The following is an 11200-nucleotide window of genomic DNA, read 5'->3' on the forward strand; positions in this document are numbered from 1 at the left end:
AGTATTTTCATCTTAAACTGAGTTGGATTCAAATGTTGCCTCAAAGGTGCACTGTGTTGGATTTAGTGGTGAAGTTAGAGATAGCAAACAACTGAAGACCACTTGCCTCACCCTCCTGTTCCAAAGGAGGGAAATAAAACCTGTGAAAGTCTAAGTCAGTGTTTGATTTGTCTGTTCTGGGTTTGTACAAACATGATGGGTCAAAATGGAGGACTGTAGACATAAAGGCTCATGAATGATTCTTATTTTAGGGTTAATATAAATGAATGAAAACACTGGACCTTTAAGGTTTATTCTTACAAAAATGCATTGATTCTCATTTTTTAAATGTTTGATGTTCCTTAACATGTTAAAATCATTACAAAACAGCCAATTACTGGAAACTTTCCATTAGCTCTATGTACACACAATGTAAATCAAGTTAGTTTTGAGTTGAAAACAGGTTGTGTTCTGCCCTGTGTGGCCTATCTTTCACTGTAAATGCCTGAATTAGTAAGTAGATCACAGAAATGGGGCAGGGAAGCTTGAGTGTACTAAATTACCAAGCATGAATCCAGTTTAAACCAACAAAGAGGGATCTTTTTTTTTTTCATTACAAACAAGGTGTCTTCTATTTGATCTGCTGGTCACTTATCCACTGGCTCTTGCACGGATTAATTGAGCTCATTGGATCATGTGAGTGAGGAGGAGCAGCAGCACATGTTTCAAGTTAAAGTGACACATTTAGCAGCTGTGGGGTGCTCTGGCCCTTTAAGAGACCGCCTTTTCCAGCAGCTTGGAGCCAGAGACTGCAGCACATCCTCGGCTGCTCTGATCCCACCTGACAACACAGCGGAGCGGACAGGCAGCAGCAGCAGCAACACCACCCTCCTCTTCTTCTTAACCCCGGTTCACATCACGACAAAACCACGTCCTGAAGGGGAATGGGGGGCACCTAGCCCGCTTGCTAACTTACTACATTTCTCAAGAAGAAGCAGGAAGCCGGCCCGGTCCATCCATCCATCCATCCATCCATCCAGCACGATGGTGTCGTGGATCATTTCGAGGATAGTAGTGTGAGTATGGGCCGGGCTGTTGTTGTGTTGTGGCCCCGTTTAACAGCAGCAGCGGCTCCATTCATCAACCGCCTGATGTTGACCGCGTCAACTAGCTCCGTGCGTGCTCTTGTCATCCATTTTCTGTCCGTGTTATGTTGGTAAATTTCACCAAATGTGCAAAATGAACCGCCAGATAAATCTGCAGCAGCCGTTAAAACCGTTAAAACCGTTAAAAACCGTTACAATGCGGTGCAAGTCTGCATCCAGGAGCTGGTAAGGAGCTAACTGGTTAGCCGGTTACCACCTGACAGATAATGGGGAGTTGTTAGCCGGCCACGTTATTCAAGCTGCTGAATAATAAAGTGCTTAACACAGCCTGAATATATCTGTATGTGTATGTGATGGCCCAGCAGGCCATCCATCCATCATCCATCCACCCATGCTAGACTAGACTGTGTGTCCATGGACTGATGGATGGTGGATGACTTGTGTATTTTTATTTATTTTTTTATTTTTTAGCTGTGATCAGCAGGTCAGGCCTTGGTTTCTTCCACCTGTGCACACCACCACATCCCGACAATGTGGGATGACTCAACTAAAGTCAGCAGCTGTCCTCATCATCATCATCATCATCATGCCGGTCCCCAATGCAGACACTTCTACAGTGTCTCTGTGTCGTCTTATGTCTTAAGTTTCAGGATATCTGTGACGACGAGGCCGTGCTTCAAACGTAATCATGTCACAGGTGTAGCCGTTTTCTGATGTTTCATCCCTATAGATATTCTGCTTGCGTGGATTACGTAAGTAGAGGATATCACGGTTACTTTTAGCGGCTTCCAGCTGGCTCTTCCACTTCGCTGCACAAACAATGTGCCTGGATATGCATCATAATGGCTGCTGCACATCTAACACATACATCAGTCATTTAAACGCGCAGCTGGGAGACCTTGGGAGTCTCAACGAAGAGGACAGGACGCCCTCAAACTATGAGAAATGAACCCGAGATGGGGACACAAAGAGGCACGGGCCGTCTGCTCCCCTAGAGGTCTTTTCTAAGAGTCACCTCGGCTTACTGTACTAAGCTGAGAGGAACTGTACACATGACTGCACGGCTCAGACACACACTGGAAACCGAAGACCTATTTAAACCCTGGGAAAACGGTAGATATGCTCAGCTGGGAGTGCAAGCTTCTGTCAAAATCAGTTGCTCAAACAGAGGCAGGTGTGGGCACACAGACAAAGTAGTGACTTCCTGAACTGTATTCTCCCTGCTGTCCCCTCACTCAGCATTTAGCGTCCTGTCACATCAGCACAAATCATCACAGTGGCACAGGATGCCACCAAACGCACATCCAAAAACACAGCCCTGTGTGCACAGCGTCCCAGTCTGCACGTGGACTGACACATGGTGACCCACCTCTGGCAGGCTTTTGTGTATTTTTCCACATGATCTCGCTGCAGCCTTCCTGACTCCATGATCTCCTTTTTTATATGTTTTTGTACCGATCATGAGGCCTGTGTGTTTTGACTACTGTAGCGTCACCATTCAGAGTGACTGAATTTGCTTAAGTATAATTAACACAATAATCCGGAGGGCTACGTGTGTTTACATAAGCTCAGAGCAAACATGGGTAACCTGCTTTTTACACTGGAATACGTTTGTTTTAGTGTCAGTCATTACCCTGAGGATGTTTTCTCTGACCTTGCTCCTCTGCTTTTTTTGCAGCCTTGCCTTTGGGACGCTCTATCCAGCATACTCGTCATACAAGGCCGTCAAAACGAAGAACGTGAAGGAATATGTGAGTATCGCTTCTTAATAAATAGCAGTAGACCACGTTCGATCCCTGTCTGAGTTTTGGAATATTATGCTTCAGGCCACTGTTGGCTTTTTGAGAAAGGAATATAATACCTGCAGGCGCACACTTCACTTTGTTGGATCGGAATAGGAGGACACTTTTATTTACAACAACTTTATTTACAGTGTATTTCTCATTTGATGTTTGCCATCATCGCTCAGATTCTTTACCAAAATATAAAGCCGGTTTGATGATGATGATGATGATCAGGTCTGACAAGGTCAGAAACATGGCATGGCAGTTAACTGGTGCGCACAAACATTCATGAAACATGGTTCCCGAGGCACTGTAATAACTTCACTTATTGTACATGAACAAAACAACATTTTGGACACACAATGTAGAATAAAAGAAGAATTAGGAACACCTGCAAAGAGTGTGATGGGTCCCAAGAAGATGAACTGGACAGGAAATCATTAAACATTTCTTTCTACAGAAAAAAGAAACAGGAAACAGGCTAAAGTTATGAGCCACTGATGTGACTCCCACAGCTGAAACCACCCAATCCCTTCATACCAAAATGATTCATAGTTAACATGTGCACTTTATTTTGTCACGATGCACCTTCAAATGTCCAAACCTCCTCAGCACGGTCCACGCCTGAGTATTTAAACAGTAACATTGATCTGGGAGAAGAGTTTGGGCTTTGGCAGCATTATGAAGTAAATAATAGGGAGTATCTAACACAACTTCACTATTACTTTGAGATGTAATAACCAGTGTTGCCAGGGGAAACCAGGGTTTTAAAAAAAACAAAAAATAAATAAACAAAACGGTAGATTCCCAGTCTGTCTTTGGCTGAGAGTCACAGTCCTCCCTGCTTAGCTCATCACTGAGGAGGAGGAGGAGGAGGAGGAGGAGGAGGAGGAGCAGCTCTGGCCCTCTGCCTAGATTTGCACTGGAGAGCAGTATCCTCCTGGCAGGTTACCATGGCAACCCCCCTCCCCTCTCTCTCTCTCTCCCTCTCAATGCCACTGAAGCAGACGGCCGCAGAAGGAGTAAATGAGGGAGGGAGGAAGAGAGAGTGGAGGACGCCATTTTTAGACCTGATGTTTTTATCCCCCTTTCCTCTCGTCTGATTTATTTTAATGAGTCGAATGAGTCAGCACTATGCGTGTTTTACATGGCCGCATGCCTGTGACCTGATTACCGCGCTGTGTTTTCTCCAGTTTAGTTTGGCAATGTATTTCCACTGACTCTGACACATTTCCTTTTGTCTCTGCGAGTTTAACCATCCATACTGATGTGATGTGAGGGGACTCAAACATATGTTGTTGCCTGCTGCGTTGCCTGTTTAGCACCATGTGTCTCGGCACGTGTATGCTGGATGCTGTGGGTTTTCTTGTGCTATTTTTGTGATGTTATCTCTCTACTAACCTCTGGTGTGTGTGTGTGTGTGTGTGTGTGTGTGTGTGTGCCTGTGTTCAGGTGAAGTGGATGATGTACTGGATAGTATTTGCATTGTTCACCACAGCAGAGACGGCCACAGACCTGCTCCTATCATGGTGAGTCAGGAGATGCTCATGATCGAGCCCCCCCAACCAGCTTGTAATGAATAAACCACTTATATAATATCAATAGACTTATTCATGTGTGTATCTAGCGTTGAGTGTTCCTGATATTTTTAGTACAATGATCGTTGTGTTTTTATTTTCATTTTAACATCATAAAATGTTTTTATATGTCAGATCATCATCTTGGCTTCTCTAATTGTGTCTTTGTGTGTCATACGTCTGGTGTCTGTAGCCTCCTCAGAGCTGTTTTATCTGCTGCTGATGTATGACTCTGTATTTTATTTCTCAGGTTTCCTTTTTACTTTGAGCTGAAGATCGCCTTTGTGATCTGGCTCTTGTCGCCGTACACCAAGGGCTCCAGCGTCCTCTATCGCAAATTTGTCCACCCGACCCTGTCCAACAAAGAGAAGGTACTATGGACGTGATCTTCTGAAGTCATGAAGTATCTCTCGTAAATAAAAACATCCACATTGAAATGTTCAGATTTCTTGCATCTCTCTTCCCATTCATCTGCGCTGTAGGAGATAGATGAGTACATCGCACAGGCCAAAGACAGGAGTTATGAGACCATGATGAGGTTTGGAAAGAGGGGTCTTAACCTGGCTGCTAACGCTGCTGTCACTGCAGCCACCAAGGTGAGCTCTGAAGTTAGACGCCATTATCATTTAATAACACCGTCCGATTCATTCATATTTGATGTCTGTAATATCTTCATTAGCGTTGTTCAGTCTTACCATCTTAGATCCATATCTGTAGAGATTATGTCTGAATCCAAATGAAATGCTGTCGTGCTGCCGCTCACGTGTGTTTTTATCAGTGGGGAAACTTTGACCGGGGAGGGCAGCAGCCTCGAGGTGAGGCCTGTCATGACGGGCTGGCGCAAACGGTGAATTATTGGTGCTGCTATATCCATGTGTTTTAATAGCAAAATGGCTACAGCGAGATGACACCTGTGCATATCCACACAGGACTAGTTCTGCTCAACGTGTAAGGCTTCGCACTTTTGTTCATGTTCCTGTGCCGAGGCCTCAAACGGATCCGACCAACCACTTACTCGGAGGACATTCGAACATTTAAAGTCCATGTAAAGTCAAAATAAACTTGTGTTCTGAATTGGTCAGGCTAAAGAAGAAAGTGTTATTAACCACCCAGCCAAATTTGAATGATCAAAAATAACAACAAGTTTATGAAATTGGGTGTCAAAATCAGGTAACGAGCAGTGTTCTCAGCTCCCGGACTGTGGGGGCGTGTGCTGTGCTGTGCTGAGGCCACGCCCACTTGGCAGAGCGGCATTTTATGCTAAAGCTGCAAATGCAAACAAAATTTTTCAGGTTATTTTAATTATTCAGCTTACAATGATATGAAACAAAGAAACAGAATACGTGTCAGACTAATCAATTAACGGACTAATCATTGCAGCTCTAGATGATACGGTCAAGAGTTTCTTGGCTCATTGTCATTGAAATGGTCAGAAAAATAACAATAATAATATTTGGATTACCTGTTCCGTCAAGGATGTGAGTCATGCCGTCACATATCTGACATGTCCGTGTTGTGGTTTTGCTGTGACGCTCAGGGGCAGGGAGTGCTGTCAGACAAGCTGCGGAGTTTCAGCATGCAAGACCTGACTCTCATCAATGCTGACGATGATCTGGCTCTGCACACTTCGGATGCTCGCATGAGACGGGATCCCATGGACGACATGAGCTCAGGAGCCAGCACGTTGCCCCGGGCCAAGAGCACCACTGCACGGCAGAGTAAGGCCACATGAGAAAGACACACACACACACACACACACACACACACACACACACCAGGCAATGATCAGTTTTCATCTTCATTAAGGGAAGCATGGAGTCGCACACACATAACACACAGCATAAATACGTACACACTGTGTGTCCAGTGTGTTTATTGGGCTGCAGTGTTACACAGAGGACTTCCTGTATTTATGAGCAGGACTGGGGCTAGTTGGGCCAAGTAGTCATGTGATTTAAAGCACTGCAGGGTGGCAGAGAAAGGAGTGGAGTCGGGGGGGTGAAAGCATGTGATTCCAGTGGGAGGAGAGGCTCGGAAGGAGGGCTCATTGTGTCTCACTACACGGCCGGCCGGCTGGCTGGCTGTGTGGGCCTGACGATCTGTGAACTGAATACAGAGAGAGACACAGAGACGGTGAAACAATGAGCAAACGAGGCGATGTGGCACATTTTAAACCATGTCCAACTTCAAAACCTGGTCTGACAGAAAGCCAGAACACAACAGTGAAAAATCTTTAATAACCAAAATGCACTATGTCTATCCTTGTTATCCAATTAATGTGCCAAGCACATTTCCTTCCTCCATCAGACATTAGCAAAGGTGATTTATGCATCGCTGTCAGATGAAAATGAAATGAAACATCATTTTGGGTAGTGACGCATGTTTTTTTTTTACTCCTTCCTATCCATTTAATCATCTCATGACTGCTCCGGTTCATCTTGTGACCCCTTACAACAAAACCAAGTTTGGGAGCCACTGAGTGTAGACGGTTTAAAATTTGAATTCGTGGCTTTCAATCCTTGTGAAAGAGCTTTGTTTTGTTTTCCGACATCCTGGGAGTCCCTTTTGGGGTCCAGATTACTTACAGCAGCAGTCTGTACTCTGTCTGGGTAAAGAAATGTGCTAAGTCAATACAAAATCCAGATACTGTAATGTGACTTCCGACTTTAAAAACTTGTGGAAATAAACTGTAGTTTGAAACGTGGCCACTGGGTGGCCTCAGAGTTTCATCTATTTTGCGTTTGAATGTTTGTAGAATAAATCACATTGGCTTAGAGGTGAGGAAATACAGACCTCTGACTGGCCAGTTAGTGAGTAAAGTTTGGCCCTTATTGTCTCACTCTCTCTGGACTCTCTTATCTTTCTCTTGCTTTAGTCTGAACCCTGAGTTATCTCTCACTGGGTGACCACTCTTTTTTTTTTTTTTTTTTTTTTTTTTTTTTTTTTTTTTTTGTCTCATCCTGCAGCCCGTTCTTTCACCAACACATCCCTCGCTGACGACGCGGCATCCCAACACAGCTCTGACCAATCGGACACAAGGACCGAACACTCTGACGAGGATGTGGCAGAAAAAGCCCCTAAACGAGTGTCGGCTGTCAAGACAACCAAGAAACCTGCTGCTGCTAAGACAGAGGTAGGACCAGTGACCACACACACACTGAGAGCAAAACAGAATGAATGAAGGCTGATCCATTTGATGGTTTCCAATGCTGGATGCATCATTTCCTGTTGATCCTACAGCTCCAAATGGCAACATTCAACATTTATCTATGCTTATTTTACTTCTTAAATCATCTTCAGTAACTCGGTAATATCAGTTTGTTCAGCAGCGTATCCAGTTCCAAATAATTCTGATTGTGGTTTACATATCAAATATTGCATTGATATCATTTCAGTGGGGAAAAAGGAACCTTCAGTCGAGCCTTTCATTTTAAACCGTTCGCTGTCATCTCTCTCCTTCTTTGCCTTCTGTTTGTTTAATCAACTCAATTAATTACTCTTAATTTCCTCCTCCCTCTGCAAGACTCAAACCAAGACGGTAAAGAAGCCTACAAAGAAAAAGACCACGACTAGCAATGCAGAGACGCCACCATGAGGTCTGCGGTCCACTTCCACTGGCCTGTGCTCGCTCCACCCACAGCCTGCAGGGCCTTCTTCCTCTGTTTGGTCTCCACACAAACACATATACACTGTGTATATATATATATCAAGCACTGAAAATGTGTCACTCTTGCTGGTTTTTGTTTGTTTGTTTTTTCGAGCAAAGTGCAGGTTTGGTTTTTAGCAGTATGTGGCCTCCTTTAGGTTGGGATCTGTTTTTTTTTTTTTTTTTTTTTTTAGGTGGATTAGCTGGATTGTTGCATATTTTGTCTTTTAATTACTGTGAGCTCATCTCTGGTTTAACAGTCGGGGATGTTTATGAATGATTTTTATTTTTAGTTTGATAATTGCTCCTTTCTCCTCTTACCTCCTGACATACACGTAGGTCCCCATATCCAGTGAGAACATAAGCTGGCCATGTTAAAGTTTTCAGTCTCGTTGATCGCAGTGTTTCACGTTCTTTTCCCAACATTGTGGCATTCTTGACTGAGGCTGTTTTTGATTGAAGTATCTCCAGTAAAATATCACGTTCTTCGCTCCTTTTGGATCCACTATATGTCCTCTGTGATACTCCTCAAGTCTGGGTCCTTATCTGGAACCTGGCGCTGATGGAAGAAATCCTCAGATGTTGTTGTCTCCGGAGCACAGACTGTCAGCTGCTTTTTTTTGTTTTTTTAACTGAGGCGGAAGAAGGTGATGGCCTACACTGACTGATCGTTCTAGACATCCTTACTGCCGTTTCAGACCTAATAGTTCCCACATTTGTCATTAAGCCACCACCATGTCCTAGTAATATAACTGTCTAAATTTTATTGTTTGTGTGACTGCATTTTTGGCCTCACAGCCTCTGGAGTTTAAATTTTAGCTTCTGTAAACTGAATGAGTCTGGCTCTGCTAAGTTAAGGTCTCACGACAAACCCCCCCCTACCTTAAATGTGACTTTGAAGTCATGTACAGTACTGACCATGAAGTGGTTTGTTAGTGTTGGCTTAGTTATCCTTCATCTAGACATCACTGTCTTGGGTTATATTCATCCATAATCATTTCATTATTACACTCCTGTTTGATCCAGTTCTTTTGGTCACGTGATATTAGTACCAAGTATGATCAGTTGTGCATATCCGGGCCTCTTAAGGTAGCGCTGTAACTGAGCTCTCTCCCAATAAATACAGTAGTCATAGAAAAGTTGCTGGTGTTTGTGAGGTAACAATTCTGCTTTCACCACAGTAGTGATACCTGTATGTTGTTTGTGTTCAACGTGAGGAAATATCTCTGGATCTTCTCACTCCTTTTATCCGGCTGTGTGGTTGCCTCTTTATAGTATTTCTACCAAACTTAGAAGCCGGGATTAAGTAAAGCAATATGGAAATGATTAAACCAAAACTAACATCAGGAGACTGTGAGGAATTGTTTTCTCATCCCCGTGCTGTTTCAGAGGTGGAGGGAGTATCAGACCGGGCTGTGGGTGTTTCTAAACACTGGACTTTGGTTCTGGGACGGGCTTGTCTGGTTGGTTGGTCCTAAGTGATGAGAGATTTAAAAGCATGAGACTACTTCTGTACTCATTACTGCTGTCTACAGTGTGACACTAGTATGAACCAGTAGGGGGAGACAAACCTCACCTCAAATGTTGGCAAAGTTACTAAACGACATGTAAACATGATGTAAATAGTAACCTTGACTGTATATACAGTAAGAGCTTGCTTGCCTTATTCATTCTCTGAGCTTAAATACATTTAATTTTTAAGAATAATTTGTGTGCTTTCTTTTTAAATTCTTAGTCTTGTCAAATCATTATGACGTCACCGTTATGAAACTGGAAGGAGCTTCGACTTCACTAGTATGTACTTTTTTTTTTTTTTTTTTTTTTTGTATTTTTAACATGTTTTCTTTTTCTGTCTTTTCATTTTAAGACATTTTAACTCATCTCTATCACAAAGTGGGAATCTCCATGCTAAGTCTGAACTGATGTTTGTACATTCACATCCTGCTATGTAATCTACCCAGACTGGTTATGGAGTATTTTTGAGCCAAAAGAATTTCAGCCTGTTTTTCTTTTTCTTTTTAATTTAATGTTTAATTGCACTGAATAAAAAGAAGACGGCACATAATTAAAAGACATCTTATCAAGATACGACCCTGCATTTTTATCTTGTGTTCATCCCATTTTTGCATATTACATTTTGTGATTTTCTCTGTGTAAAATCTGTAGTGTATACAGGGATGTTAATTTATTTATTGTCCGTGCCAATTCTCAAAGCTCCATGTCAGAAAGGATTAGAGTATGTGTGCTGGGACAATGATATCTAACAAGGTCATGTATCAGTAATAAAACTACTAATAAAGGAAACTAAATCAGTGTTGTTAATATGTGACGAAAAGAAAACATGAAAGAAATTGGACCTTTGTAAAGTAATGCAGTGCTAGAGGAACCCTACTTTCCCTGTTGATGTCCACACATAAACCAAAGCTACACCAGAGAGCTGTGGTGGTTTAACTACAGGCAGATACAGTCAGGTTGTTAATTTGTCCCATTACTTTTGGTCCCTTTAAAAAGTGGGAGGCTCATATACAAACTGTTGTAATTCCTACACCGTTCACCTGATTTGGATGTAAATACCCTCAAATGAAAGCTGAAAGTCTGCAGTTAAAGCACATCTTGTTCGTTTTATTTAAAATCCATTTTGGTGTTGTATAGAGCCAAAAAGATTAGAATTGTGTCGATGTCCCAATATTTATGGACCTGACTGTACATGAAAGAACAACTCAGACACACAGAATATCAATGTAAAAATTTTATTAAGAGTACGTTACAACCAGGGAACAAAGGGTGAGCAGATGCTGTTCAACAAAACAAAGAAATGAAAAAAGAATTGTTGAAGTGGAACAACACACAATGATTTATGACAACAGATGCCTTTTATAATCTCTTCCACATCGGAGAAACAAAGTCAGTTGTTTGTTGTTGTTTTCTCTATACACAGTTTATCGCGGGGTATCGCGTACGTCCAGGATTCTCTCGTGATCTCCCCAGTAACACCTCGTCATTAATCATGCGTCCGGCTGGACACTACAATAGTAACGAGTAACGATTCAGCACATGAAAAATGTATCGGAGTAAAAGTATTAAATTCATCAAAAATATGTAGTGCAG

The 11200-nt window shown here is 42.6% G+C and overlaps 1 protein-coding gene across 1 annotated transcript; it reads left to right on the forward strand.

Annotated features, from left to right (window-relative positions):
* The first annotated feature begins 719 nt into the window (after positions 1 to 719).
* Positions 720 to 10405, forward strand: reep2 (receptor accessory protein 2). The gene is made up of 8 exons (XM_010735599.3): positions 720 to 1055; positions 2764 to 2836; positions 4322 to 4398; positions 4697 to 4817; positions 4929 to 5042; positions 5984 to 6164; positions 7413 to 7579; positions 7970 to 10405. Exons 1-8 carry the CDS (start codon positions 1024 to 1026, stop codon positions 8039 to 8041), a joined length of 837 nt encoding a protein of 278 aa, XP_010733901.1. The 5' UTR covers positions 720 to 1023; the 3' UTR covers positions 8042 to 10405.
* Positions 10406 to 11200: the final 795 nt, after the last annotated feature.

The sequence above is a fragment of the Larimichthys crocea genome, chromosome I (genome assembly GCF_000972845.2).
Source record: "Larimichthys crocea isolate SSNF chromosome I, L_crocea_2.0, whole genome shotgun sequence".
NCBI classification, from domain to species: Eukaryota; Metazoa; Chordata; class Actinopteri; family Sciaenidae; genus Larimichthys; species Larimichthys crocea.